Below are 14,791 nucleotides of genomic sequence, written 5' to 3' on the forward strand. Positions count from 1 at the left end.
AACACACTAGATGGCAGTGTGCACCCTTTCAGTTTGTTTGCCAACTCAGAAGTTGTAGAAGAAGAAAATATACTACTTAAAAATGGAGGGCTCAATTGCGCCGCCACAGACAGAAGGGAAAACAAAGACAAGTAACGGATGCTATAAAGCTGAAGCATCCATTTACAATGTTTTCTCATTTTTTTCTGTTTAGGGGTGCAAGGTAAAATAGAGGAGAACAGAGGAGGCATTACGTAACGGAAATATGCAAATACTTGCTACAACACGCCAATGGGATCTCACTAGCTCGTGCTTGGCTTTGCCAACCTCCTTGCTGGTTCTGCCGACTATACTTAATTTGCTCTCAGTGTAAACGATAGATGAACAATCTTGGGTTAGTTATACATATCTTCAGCGCTGCGCAGATGCCATAATGGGACAGACACAATGATGCCTTGTCTATCTAAGTCTACGATGTGGCATTGTTATAGATCAAATCATTAAATAAGATGATTTAAAAATGTAAAATAGAATTGGCCAAGCTGTAAAGGGTTTCAGCATGACATGACCCCTTGTAGTTTTTACACACTTGTATTTATTTTACTAGCTATGTCTTGTCTTTGTTGTAAATGTTTTGGTGCTAAACTGGTAGCAGTTGTGAAAAAGTCAATAGTTGAAGAGGTGCAGAATTTATTTTTAAAAAAATAGTACAACAAAAATGCTGACATACAAACTCTTCCTCAATGATGCAGTGCTCAATATCAATTTTAGTAAATAAAACATCCAGAATAGGACCTTTAATTTAAAAAATATGGAATCAATACTAGGTCAGATTTTTTTAAACACACGAGAAATAAAACACAAGAATATACACTATGTACAAGGTCAGTACCAGCACCCTATCAATGTGCACGGATATAGTGGTAGTTGAGGTAAATATGTACTTGTAGGAGGGGTAAAAGTGACTGGGCAGCAGAATAAATACAAATAATAAATAGTAGCAGCCGAGTAAGTGGTGAATGTGTGTGAGTGTGCATAGACTCAGTGCAGATAGTTTGTGGGTGGGCAGCCAATGCTTAGCTACTCAGCAGTCGATTAGAATGGGGGCGTTCTCGGTCCTCCTTTTCCTGTAGTCCACAATCATCTCCTTTGTCTTGATCACGTTGGGAGAGGGGTTGTTGTCCTGGCACCACACGGCCAGGTCTCTGACCTCCTCCCTATAGACTGTCTCGTCATTGTCGGTGATCAGTTGTGTCATCAGCAAATTGAATGATGTTGTTGGAGTGGTGCCTGGCTGTGCAGTCATGAGTGAACAGGGAGTACAGGAGGGGACTGAGCACGCACCCCTGATGGGCCCCTGTGTTGAGGATCAGCGTGGTGGATGTGTTGTTACCTACCCTTATCACCTGGCGGTGGCCCGTCAGGAAGTCCAGGATCCAGTTGCAGAGGGAGGTGTTTAGTCCCAGGGTCCATAGCTTATTGATGAGCTTTGAGGGCACTATGGTGTGGAACGCTGAGCTGTAGCTAGCTGTTATTGGCACAGAGGTTTGAAACTCTCTTTCTTATTGGTCTTTTAACTAATTTGATGTCACCAGGCAAGCCAAAACTCCATCTCACCAAAACAGACTGACATTTCAGGAGGTCTTTTCAAACAGCTCTTACACTAAAAGTACATTATCATCATTTTGACAATTTCACAGTTCTAGTCCAACCTCATAGTGTGGAAATATATAAAACACGGGAAATTACGTGTATAACTGCACTGGGCCTTTAAATCATGTGACTAGGCTAAACCACTTTAGTAAGTCATGGTATGATTACTCACTACATTAGATACGAAGAAATAGCCCACAACAAATCCAAATTTCTCATAATAACCATGAGTAGTGCTTTTAAAAATTGCCGAACGGTAATGGTGACAGGAGCCAGCCGAGGCCTCGGTCTGCGAGTTGTGGAAAGTCTGGTGGCAGAGAGCTCTGATCCGGACAAGATTATTATTGCCACGGCCAGAAACCCGAGCGGGGCCCAGGTAATTAAACACATGCGGAAATGTTATACGTCTTGTTTTGAGCGTATCCTACGCTACAGTATTGAAACGGCCCTGGGTTGGGTTTATAAGCGCGGAAATCGACTCTGCTGTTTTATTACATTGGTATCATAAGTGACCAGACCTTACATCCACGACAGTGCGTGTGCTTGGCCGGTGAGCGCGTTCCTGTAAAATGTAGAGTCGCAAGCTAGCGCGAGGACGCGCTCTATGAAAGGAGGGAGTAATGTAACGACCCTGGATTTATAAACGCGGAAATCGACTTTACCGCACGAAGATGCTTTTGCGGCATAGTCGATAGCGCGATGGACTTCGGGCTGGAAGTTCGAGGGTTCCTCCTGTTTCATTACAGTATTCTTTATTGGGGTTGGTGGATGGTGGATGTTTTTTAATGTTTTTATTTCACCTTTATTTAACCAGGTAGGCTAGTTGAGAACAAGTTCTCATTTGCAACTGCGACCTGGCCAAGATAAAGCAAAGCAGTTCGACACATACAACAACACAGAGTTACACATGGAATAAACAAACATACAATCAATAATACAGTAGAAAAAAAAGATTTTTGCAGTTCGTTCCAGTCATTGGCAGCAGAGAACTGGAAGGAGAGGCTGCCAAAGGAAGAATTGGCTTTGGGGGTGACAAGTGAGATACACCTGCTGGAGCCGTGCTACTGATGGGTGTTGCTATGGTGACCAGTGAGCTGAGATAAGGCGGGGCTTTACCTAGCAAAGACTTATAGATGACCTGGAGCCAGTGGGTTTGGCAACGAATATTAAGTGAGGGCGAGCCAACGAGAGCATACAGGTCGCAGTGGTGGGTAGTATATGGGGCTTTGGTGACAAAACGGGTGGCACTGTGATAGACTGCATCCAATTTGTTGAGTAGAGTGTTGGAGGCTATTTTGTAAATTACATCGCCGAAGTTGAGGATCAGTAGGATGGTCAGTTTTATGAGGGTATGTCATGTAACGTAAGGTCTATCATATAGGTCATTTGCATATTCTCAATATTTTTTTACATGTTGATGTAGGCTAACATTTGCTCATACCTTCTCAAACAGACCAATTTTGTATTTGTACAATATGTTACAAATTTACCAGATGTATGATATGTTACAAATTCCAATTTGTTGTGGCTAATGTTAGCTATGCTAGGGGTTAGGGGTTATGGTTAGGCTTAAAGTCATGCGTACGTCTTGCAACCCAAAGGTTGCGTGTTCGAATCTTATCACGGACTACTTTTGCATTTTAGCTAACTACCTACTACTTTGTATCTACTTTGGACCTACTCAGCATGTTAGCTAACCCTTCCCCTAAGCCTTTGACTTAACTCCTAACCATAACCTTAACCCCTAACCTCGAGCCTAGCCAACGTTAGCCACCTAGCTAGGGTTAAGGTTAAAGGGTTAAGGTTAGGGAAGGGTTAACTAACATACTAAGTACGGTTAGAGGGGAATGGTTAGCTAACATGCTAAGTAGTTGCAAAGTAGCTAAAGTGGTCCGTGATGAGATTCAAACAAGCAAACTTTGGGTTGCTAGACAATCTTATACACCCTACCCATCCACCCTTCTGTGTTTTTTCCTTAAGTAACCTTCTGTCTTATGTAACCATACCAAACGTAACATATCATACTAATTTGAGTGTCCCGGATTTACTATTTTATGTCTAGTCTATATCACTGGTGAATGCCGATCTGTCATGTGCAATGTAGTTGTGTGAAGTAATTATCTGTGTTTTGCAGGAACTCCAGAAACTAGCTGAAAGACATCCAAATATCCATATAATAACACTTGGTAAGAATAATTAAATCAATAACTTTTGTATGCATGATATAATGCTATATAAAAAAAATCATATTGTTTTCTTACTGACTTTGCCTCCTCTCCAGATGTTGTCAGTCAGGAGAACATAGAGAAAGCTGCACAAGACGTTGACCTGATTGTTCAGGAGCTGGGCCTCAATTGTCTAATCAACAATGCTGGAATCAATGTTGTCGCCAATTTTGAGACAGTCACGGCTGAGAAGATGTTGGAGAACTTCCACACCAACTCTGTGGCCCCCCTTATGATCACTAAGGTTTCCTTTGTTAATTTTTATCTTTACATAAACAAAAATACATGATCGTCCACCTGCATGAGAGAAATAGAAATGTTCTCACATTCTGTATCTCTGCCAGGCTCTCCTACCCCTGCTGAAGAGGGCAGCTGCCAAAGGCACGGGCATGGGCATCCATAGAGCTGCGGTCATCAACATGACTTCCTTGTTAGGGTCAGTCGAGCTCAACTGGGGTGACCGGGCCAAGAACTTCAAGTGGTATCCTTACAGAACATCCAAGGTATGTGTATCATTGGTCATTTGACAACCTGATAAATGTGGACAGGTGTCGAGCAGATATAAACCAGACTAACATAAGTGACATGGCTCTGACAACAAGTTGTTCTGTATTGACAGAGTGCTCTGAACATGGTGACCCGATGCATGGCAGTGGATCTGGAGGCTGATGGCATCCTGTGCATGGGCCTCCACCCTGGCTGGGTACGCACTGACATGGGCGGACCAGAGGTAGGCCTCTATTCTCTTCTCAACAGAGAGAACATAATGCACACTGCATCACAATATCTGTCCCTACATCCATACTTGTTTATTTTAGTAATAGCCCCATGAGAATAAATAGTATTTTTTTAGGGAATCATTGATAATGAATAATCTTTAGAATTTCCCCTTTGCCTCCAGGCACCTTTGAGTCCAGAGGAGAGCATATCTTCTGTGTTGTCAGTAATTGGTGGATTGACTGAAAAGGATCATGGGTCATTTCTACACTACACCGGGGAGCCACTACCCTGGTGATTGGAATATCACCATGAATGATTTTAGAAGTTGTTGGTTTGCACATGTTTATGCTTTAACTATGCAAAGTTGAATGTACTACCTAGATAGCAGTTTTGCATGAAAAAATGCATCATGTAATGTTCCATATGACATTAATATTTATTTGCTGTAACACTGACACTGTATGCCTAGCCTATGTTATTAAAACGAGGCAAGTTAATTGTTCTGTAGGCCTATGTGCAACAGGTTGAAGTGTCGAGGAAGCAAATAGTGGACAGTCTTTTGTTTGTCTTTGAAGGAATTTGTTCTTTCAGCTTAGGATAAGAGTATTTGAAGAGTATTATGAAGATGATTTATTTGTGTCTTTAGAAATATAGTAACATATAGTATCCTGGAAAACAACATTTATCCTCTGTTATTTCCCCTGTGACTCATAGTAGGAGTTTGTCTGATGTTAGCTGAAATAAAAGTTATGCACACAAGTGTTGAAAAATGAGGATCAAGGAAGTGGGTGGATATTTTAAAAACCTTCTCTTCCAAATGTTAGGAATACTTTTGCTTTGCTCTAGTTATCTCAGAGAGCTGCATGTCTCTGCACAAAACAAACACTATTAAGACATTTTCAATTCAGAAGTCAATTGTATATGATCACTTAAACATCCAAACACTACTAGATGACTGCTGAAACAATTCAACCCAGTTTTATGTGCATACTATCTTATTCATCTGGTGGCTATTTGGGTACTACATGTGATAAACCTCACCTAGCAGTTGCTTTGCAAATCGTGCTGGTGGAACAATGAGCCAGAGAGGAATAGCTTCAAATGTCAAGGCTGCTTTTGGAGTAAGTAAATAAGACAAGCCAGTCTTGGACTGTCATTAGAAACTAATCCGACCTGTTTAACTAGGTGGTGGATAGTCAGGTGCTGTAATGATCAGTGAGTCAGTTCGCCAGAGAACGAATGTATGGTAATGTAAACACACAAATGACAGTGAATGGAGGAGAGGGACAGACAGACTGTGTCATAAGGTATTCATTATTATTTCACAAATATCACATTTCGTTTAGTCTTTTATAATTGTAAATCTCACAGATTGTGTTTGCCAGAGTGTGTCACTGTATTTCTCTCTGGCAATTGTAAAGAATGGACAGAATACAGTGAATAAGGAATAAGGATATGGGTGACTTCATTGTTATACACTTGTAAATAATGTGTAATAACATGGTATTGGGGAGCCACTTGCTTTGAAATATATATTTAGCTTACTTCTCTAATATATACTGAACGAAAATATAAATACAACATGCAGCAATTTCAAAGAAGTTACTGAGTTACAGTTCATATAAATAAGTCAATTGAGATTGACATTGACAATTGACAATTGACATTCATTAGGCCCTAATCTATGCCGTTCACACGATTGAGCAGGAGTGCAGCCATGGGCCCACCCACTCGGCAGCCTGGCCCAGCCAATCAGAAATAGTTTTTCCCCACAAAAGGGCTTTATTACAGACAGAAAGATTCTCAGCACTCCCCCCACCCCCCCTCAGATGATTCCTGCCGGTGAGGAAGCCTGATGGGGAGGTCCTGGACTGGCGTGGTTATACGTGGTCTGCAGTTGTGAAGCCGATTGGACATAATGCCACATTTTCTAAAACAACGTTGGAGGCAGCTTATGGCAGAGAAATTAACATTAAATTCTCTGGCAACAGCTTTGGTGGACATTCCTGCAGTCAGCATGCCAATTACACGCTCCCTCAAAATTTTAGGCATCTGTGGCATTGTGTTGTGTGACTAAACTGCACATTTTAAAGTGGCTTTTTATTGTCCCCAGCACAAGGTGGGGGATATTCCACACCTGTCAGGTGGATGGATTATCTTGGCAACGGAGAATTGCTCACTATGTGAACAAATTTGTGCAGCAAATTTAAGATAAATAAGCTTTTTGTGCTGTATGGAAAATGTAGGGGATTTTTCATTTCAGCTCATGAATTATGGGACCAACACTCGTTTATATTTTTGTTCAGTATAATTTTCTTGGTTATGAAGGAGTTGTTATACAGCAACACTAACTAAAGAATGTTGTCTCACTATAGCAGGGAGGGCCACATTTTCTGAGCAAAATAAATAAATAAATTGTATTTTTAAAAATGTTCATTGCTGGCCATAAAAGACTGAAAACACCAGGGAATCAGCTCCAAGTGATTCTAATTTTGGAAGCCTGTTCCTAAGTATTCCCACGCATAATAGAGAGATACATGTGATCGTATACAAATGTAAGCAAGGTTTGAAATTATAATGTTTTAGTCAAGTATTATATCTGTTTGGGCTTCTTGCCGTCAATTTACAGTCTACAAATTAGATGTAATTATGTTCCGGCCCCCCGACCACTCAAGAAAAAATCGACCTGCAGCTGAATCTAATTGATGATCCCTGCTCTATAAGGTTAAATGTCCATTAATAATATGAACGACAGATGGGAGACAAGGACGATGTTCAAGTAGCAATGTTTTCCATAGGTGAGATTTTAGTTTCATTTCCAGAAGGAGACTAGCCGAAAGGTTGTTACTGGTTCCTACCGAAGTCGTTTAACCATTGAGAATTGCACTCATTTTGCATATAGGATACGAGAGTGAATATATGATTTGAATAGAGCATTAGAAGTGTTGAAATTATATGGAGTCCTGCTATACAGGACTTCACATGGCTGAGAGACATGAATTTCCTTGCCACCACGGACCTGTCCATTGGGGACCTACGTATGCCATTCACTGAAGAGGTCAAGTACTGTATCCTGGGAATCTCTGCAGCCCTCTTCCTGATTGCTCTGAGCATTCTGGTGTGGCAATTATACCGATACCGCTCATATGCTCCAAGGAAACCTCGTAAGTTAACTAAAACTAATCTAAGTTATCAGTTGGATTTTTGTCAAACCATATAGGTCAAACACCAATATACAGTAGAATTAGATCGAGTAAAAATTGAAGTACTGAACAGCAAACTCCTACATTTTTGGGACAAGACTTTGGCTCATGCTGCTATATTTCTATTCACTGCAGTTGATGAGTTACTTTCATCTGATGGCAAGCCAGCAAAGACTGGAGTCTTCCACACAGAAACCCAGAGGCCTAATTTTAAGGTAAGAGCTCTCTATTACTTGTAACCATTAATTCCTTTCTCACAAGGAACACTCTCCATTTAATTTGTCTACATTGCTATCACTGACACATTGAGCAACAAGCTTCTACTAATATCTTTCCACCCATGTTGTTCTTGGATTTTATTTATCTGTTATTTTACCAGGTAAATTGACTGAGAACACATTCTCATTTGCAGCAATGACCTGGGGAATAGTTACAGGGGAGAGGGATGAGCCAATTGTAAACTGGGGATTATTAGGTGACCGTGATGGTTTGAGGGCCAGATTGGGAATTTAGCCAGGACACCGGGGTTAACAACCCTACTCTTACGATAAGTGCCAGGGGATCTTTAATGACCTTGGAGAGTCAGGACACCCATTTAACGTCTCATCTGAAAGACGGCACCCTACACAGGGCAGTGGGGTATTTTTTTAGACCAGAGGAAAGAGTGCATCCTACTGCCCCTTCAACACCACTTCCAGCAGCATCTGGTCTCCCATCCAGGAACTGACCAGGACCAACCCTGCTTAGCTTCAGAAGCAAGCCAGCAGGGTGGTATGCTGCTGGCACAGTTTTCTCTCAATGTTGCCTACCATAGTCAGTTTTCACACATTGTAATATACAGTGAGAGTTAGAGTTCACAAACTAGGGTTAGTCATTGTGAATTAGATTGGGACTGTAGTGTTTTTGTCAAATAACCCTACAGCCTACAACAACAAATGAATTCAATGCATTTACATCTCAAAAACTCACTCTTAAACACACTGAAACAGATATTAGGACCATATCTGTTCCCCAGGTGGAGAAGCTCCATGAAGAGGCGCGGAGGTTGAGCAATTGCCTGTCCATGGGCAGCCATGTGGAGTTGCTCAGCCTGGAGGACCAGCAGGAAGAGGTGGTGGTGCAGGGCTCCCTGCGCTTTTCCCTCTACTATGACCAGCTGCAGTCCAGACTGGTGGTCACCCTTCTGGAAGCCTGGGGTCTGCCGGTGAGGGACTTAAGTCGCAGTGTGGACCCCTTTGTGAGGGTCCGGCTGCTATGGGCCAGGCAGGAGAAGGAGAAAGAGGAGCAGTCCTCTCCTTCGCTGCAGTGTGTGCTCCATGAGTGGCAGTCCCATATGGTGAAGGACAGCAGCAGCCCAACGTTTGGGGACCAGTTCTCCTGCTCTCTGGAGGAGGAGGATGTCCCTCACATCACCATCAGGTTTGAGGTACAGAACTGAGATAATTACTTGAATTACATTGACAAGCTAATAAAATCAGATTACAACATCTTTTTCTCTTTTCCGCAGGTTAAAGACTTTGATAAATTCTCCAGGCATAGGATCCTGGGAGAGGTCAGAGTTCATCTGTGCGATATGGAAATCTCATACCCTCTTGAAGTCATCAAGGACCTACAGGCACCACAGAAGGTGGGTGATACACTCTATCTGGATCTATGTGTACAAAATTATATACATTCCGTCTGTGTACTTTCTTGACTTCAGTAATACATTATTATAATTTCCAGGACCTGGTTGGAGAGGTGCTTCTCTTTATGAAGTATCTCCCCACCCTCCAGAGGCTAGAGGTTGGTCTGCTGAAAATCAGGGCACCACCTCAGCCAAGTAAAAAAAATCAAGGTAAATGCCACTTTTCTTGTGTGATAAACTCATTATTGCGCTGAAGTTACATACTGTTGCATTGTAGATGAAGGTTCTGTTGACTCTGTTCACAGCACTGTATGGCAAGATCAGTGTCCTCTGCAACCAGTTCAAGCTGCGGCACCAGAAGTCCACTGTTAAGACCTGGAGGGAAGTGACCGTCTTCAACGAAGTCATGATGTTCACACTGCCAGACCCACAGATCAGGGAGTGCTGCATTGTGGTCTCTGTGTACGAGGTCCCTGCAGCCAAGAAGTCATCCAAACGCCTGGTTGGCCAGGTCACCTTTGGAAAGGGAAAGAGCTCAGAGGATGAACACTGGAGTTTGATGATGCGATCAATTCGTCAGCCAATAGCAAAGTGGCATCAGCTCTTAATCTGAGGCTAGCCAGGTCAGTCTACCTACTTTGACTATGTTCTTGTGATGCACAGCATATTGTAAAAGTGTGAAGGATCAGCATTACAGGTGATTTACACTGACATTTAGTTTTTCAAGCTATTTCTCACAACTGATATCACCTATCTATGAAATATAGACTACTATATTGAAATTGTGTGGATAAATAATACATTCCAGCTGCTCACCTGATATGAGCAGTGCCTGATCACCTGTGAATAATATAAGTATTACCAGTAGGCTAAGTATTTAATGTTGCGCTGCACCCCCCCCCCCTTTTAGGAACACTAGAGGGCACTCTCACTCAGTAGTTCATTTCTTGAAGAATCTATAGGCAAAGAGGTTGAATAAAAACATTCACATATTTATACAATCTCGGCTCTGAAGTCGGACTCCCGCGAGCAGTTTAGGCACTTTCAAGGTTCCTTCCAAGGTGCACGGAGCAAAAAGATGCCTAGGCAGGATGCTAGATAGTGCGTGCAGTATCATCAGTGGAGGGGAGACTTACTGGGCATAGACGTCAATTCAACATCTATTCCACGTTGATTCAATGTTATTTCATTGAAATGACGTTGAAACAACATTGATTCCCCCAGTGTGTGCCCAGTGGAGAGAGAGTAGAGTGACACACACACAACGTTTGATTTGATTTTATCTGCCGGTGATGGGCAGGAAGTATGTTTGTAAATTAATTTGATCAAGCAATGTGACCTATGCTTCTTAAGGAGCCTTCATGATGAATAAATAAAACAAAACTGTTTTGTTTCTCTATAATACTAGCCACCTAACAATTTGATGAAGTTGGCTTTAGATATCCAGCTAGATAGGTTCCCAATCTCCCAACCTCATGACTAGCTACCAAGCAATTTCAAGCTATCAATCAAGTTAGAGTAGCTTGTCTAACTATCTTAGTTGTTAAGATAAACAAACTAATATTTTTTTATATTAGAATTAGGCATGTTTGACGTGTTAGAAAAATGCTAAATTCTCAGGTGTTTGAAAAATGCAAGAACAGAAGAGTTGTCTGAGTTCAGACCGCAACCCCAAAACATGTGCTTCCCCAATCACAAAATGAAACTACAAAATCTCTCCCAACACTGTGAGCTGTTGATGTGAGATTAGTGGTCAACTTGCATCTCACCCTCTCAAGGCCATTCCCAGGCCATTCCCACCCCTTTTCCAGGCCAATGTGCTGTTAGCTCTTGCTAGCTGCCACCCCCCTACCTACTACCTCCTGTGAACAAGCAGAGGCCTGAGAAAATAAACTTAGAGACCTTGAGATGGAAGGGACCTTCAGCCGTGCCTTTAGAGGGGCTGCAGTCTACAGGCAATTACTGTCCATTGTCCACACTCCTAATGAAGTACAGCTCTCAGGGGTAATGCAGGTCAGTGACCTGCCGCAGTGGGAGGATTCTGTCCATTCTACTAAGGGTTTTGCACAGCGTTTTGCACAATATGCACACAGTCATAAGGCTTTTTAAAACCTCTTAAATATAACTAAATGTAATTGTAAGTGTAATCTACGTAATCCCCAAAAGTAATTATTTATCATGAGAGGGACATAAACAATAACTAAACAATAACTAGTAATGCTGCATACTCCAAGAAAGGTTACAATTATTTTGTATAAATTGCTGAGATTTAGTCACTTTTGAGGACACAAGCTCTAGTACAAATATGAGGAAAATATGAAAAGGAGGGCCAAACATGCCCATTCACATTGACGGGGCTGTAGTGGAGCGGGTCGAGAGTTTCAAGATCCTTGGTGTCCACATCATCTACAAACTATCAGGGTCCAAACATACCAAGACAGTCATGGAGAGGGCACAACAACACATTCTCCCCCTCAGGAGACTGAAAAGATTTCACATGGGTCCCCAGATCCTCAAAAAGTTCTACAGCTGCACCATCGAGAGCATCCTGATCACCGCCTGTATCACCGCCTGGTATGGCAACTGCTCGGCATCCCCCCTTTAATTTTACACTGCTGCTACTCGCTGTTTATTATGCATAGTCACTTTACCCCTACCTACAGTGGGGAGAACCAGTATTTGATACACTGCCGATTTTGCAGGTTTTCCTACTTACAAAGCATGTAGACGTCTGGCATTTTTGTCATAGGTACACTTCAACTGTGAGAGACGGAATCTAAAACAAAAATCCAGAAAATCACATTTTGATTTTTTAGTAATTCATTTGCATTTTATTGCATGACATCAGAAAAGCAGAACTTAATATTTGGTACAGAAACCTTTCTTTGCAATTACAGAGATCATACGTTGTTCTTGACCAGGTTTGCACACACTGCAGCAGGGATTTTGGCCCACTCCTCCATACAGACCTTCTCCAGATCCTTCAGATTTCAGGGCTGTCGCTGGGCAATATGGACTTTCAGCTTTTTTTTCAGATTTTCTATTGGGTTCAGGTCTGGAGACTGGCTAGGCCACTCCAGGACCTTGAGATGCTTCTTGCAGGAGCCACTCCTTAGTTGCCCTGGCTGTGTGTTTTGGGTCGTTGTCATGCTGGAAGACCCAGCCATGACCCATCTTCAATGCTCTTACTGAGGGAAGGAGGTTGTTGGCCAAGATCTCGCGATACATGGCCCCATCCATCCTCCACTGAATACGGTGCAGTTGTCCTGTCCCCTTTGCAGAAAAGCATCCCAAAAGAATGATGTTTCCACCTCCATGCTTCACCGTTGAGATGGGGTTCTTGGGGTTGCACTCATCCTTCTACTTCCTCCAAACACGGCGAGTGGAGTTTAGACCAAAAAGCTCTATTTTTGTCTCATCAGACCACATGACCTTCTCCCATTCCTCCTCTGTATCATCTAGATGGTAATTGGCAAACTTCAGACGGGCATGGACCTTGCATGCGCTGCAGGATTTTAATCCATGACGGCATAGTGTGTTACTAATGGTTTTCTTTGAGACTGTGGTCCCAGCTCTCTTCAGGTCATTGACCAGGTCCTGCCGTGTAGTTCACGAGGTGAGATTGTGCATGGAGCCCCAGACCGAGGGTGATTGACCGTCATCTTGAACTTCTTCCATTTTCTAATAATTGCACCAACAGTTGTTGCCTTCTCACCAAGCTGCTTGCCTATTGTCCTGTAGCCCATCCCAGCCTTGTGCAGGTCTACAATTTAACCCTGATGTCCTTACACAGCTCTCTCGTCTTGGGCATTGTGGAGAGGTTGGAGTCTGTTTGATTGAGTGTGTGGACAGGTGTCTTTTATACAGGTAACACGTTCAAACAGGTGCAGTTGATACAGGTAATGAGTGGAGAACAGGATGGCTTCTTAAAGAAAAACTAACAGGTATGTGAGAGCCAAAATTCTTACTGGTTGGTAGGTGATCAAATACTTATGTCATGCAATAAAATTCTAATTAATTACTTAAAAATCATACAATGTGATTTTCTGGATTTTTGTTTTAGATTCCGTCTCTCGCAGTTGAAGTGTACCTATGATGAAAATTACAGACCTCTACATGCTTCGTAAGTTGGAAAACCTGCAAAATCGGCAGTGTATCAAATACTTGTTCTCCCCACTGTACATGTACAAATTACCTCGACTACCCCCGCACATTGACTCGGTACTGGTACCCCGTATATATAGCCTCTGTATTGTTAATTTAGTGTGTTACTTTTTATTTATTTTTTTACTTTAGTTTGTTTAGTAAATCTTTTCTTAACTCTATTTCTTGAACTGCATTGTTGGTTAAGGGCTTGTAAGTAAGCATTTCACCGTAAGGTCTACACTACACCTGTTGTATTCGGCACATGTGACAAATACAATTTGATTGGATTTGATTTGATTTGTATATGTAATGTTTTATATGATGTATTTCCCATTCAACAAAACTGTATGAATAGGAGCGGCAGGGTAGGTAGGGTAGCCTAGTGGTTAGAGCGTTGGACCAGTAACCGGAAGGTTGCAAGTTCAAACCCCCGAGCTGAAAAGGTACAAATCTGTCTTTCTGCCGCTGAACAGGCAGTTAACCCCCTAGGCTGTCATTGAAAATAAGAATTTGTTCTTAACTGACTTGCCTAGTTAAATAAAGTTAAAATGAGTAAGGCTTGAAAGGACTTCTTTTATCTTTTATAAATCAAATAATACAAAAAAAGTTTTCACCTTCCTTATAACTGTAGACCACATATTTGAATATTTAGTGTTAGAGAAAATGTGCATATTTTCTAAAGGTCTCTCTTGATCAAAACGTCTGCCCCCATCTCTGTGAATGTCTCACAAAGCTCTAGCTTAGCTTCCTGAACTCATTTGTGTATGACAAACAGAAAGTGTTATTTGCTTTAAATCTATGAATTATTTTTCGATTAGCCTACTAGCTATAAATCAATCTCTGAATGTGCTTCACCAACAAAACCACTCTCTCCTACTGCTGATTCCAAATGCATGCGTTATTCATCCCATCTTCCAGTGGTGTCAGATTTCACATCCTGCTTCATTCAGTGAGTAGAGACACTCCTGTGTCCATTAGAATAAGGGCTACTGCTCTATGCAAGCCATTTCAATCAACGGTGTCCACAGATCGGTCGGAACTGTTACCAGAACCATGCAGGTCCCCTAAACAGGGGACTTTAAATCAAATAGGTTTTATGTGGACCTGCAGCTCTACATTTCATAGTTCCCTTCTCTAGGAACAATGAAAAGTCACTCTCATTATAATGTTGATTGATTCAGACTGTGCAGCGATACAGAATATCTGTCTCAAAATAGTAAACACAATTATGTTATGTC

At 41.9% G+C, this 14,791-nt stretch overlaps 2 protein-coding genes across 3 annotated transcripts; both read left to right on the forward strand.

The window, feature by feature from the left end:
- The first annotated feature begins 111 nt into the window (after positions 1 to 111).
- Positions 112 to 5,350, forward strand: si:dkey-12e7.4 (SDR family oxidoreductase). Of its 2 annotated transcripts, none has more exons than XM_021570530.3 (6): positions 112 to 2,008; positions 3,767 to 3,818; positions 3,914 to 4,101; positions 4,202 to 4,360; positions 4,477 to 4,587; positions 4,759 to 5,350. In XM_021570530.3, exons 1-6 carry the CDS (start codon positions 1,793 to 1,795, stop codon positions 4,870 to 4,872), a joined length of 840 nt encoding a protein of 279 aa, XP_021426205.3. In that variant the 5' UTR covers positions 112 to 1,792; the 3' UTR covers positions 4,873 to 5,350. The 2 variants fall into 2 exon arrangements, with proteins under 2 accessions (XP_021426205.3, XP_090062671.1); XM_090206545.1 differs by having other exon boundaries at positions 1,987 to 2,392.
- A 426-nt stretch (positions 5,351 to 5,776) lies between these two features.
- syt19 (synaptotagmin XIX) lies at positions 5,777 to 10,793 on the forward strand. Its single transcript, XM_090206525.1, has 7 exons — positions 5,777 to 5,884; positions 7,552 to 7,741; positions 7,916 to 7,995; positions 8,796 to 9,206; positions 9,288 to 9,407; positions 9,506 to 9,617; positions 9,713 to 10,793. Exons 2-7 carry the CDS (start codon positions 7,573 to 7,575, stop codon positions 10,018 to 10,020), a joined length of 1,200 nt encoding a protein of 399 aa, XP_090062651.1. The 5' UTR covers positions 5,777 to 5,884; positions 7,552 to 7,572; the 3' UTR covers positions 10,021 to 10,793.
- Positions 10,794 to 14,791: the final 3,998 nt, after the last annotated feature.

Source organism: Oncorhynchus mykiss, chromosome 2 (genome assembly GCF_057628025.1).
Source record: "Oncorhynchus mykiss isolate SJ-2025 chromosome 2, ASM5762802v1, whole genome shotgun sequence".
Taxonomy (NCBI): domain Eukaryota; kingdom Metazoa; phylum Chordata; class Actinopteri; order Salmoniformes; family Salmonidae; genus Oncorhynchus; species Oncorhynchus mykiss.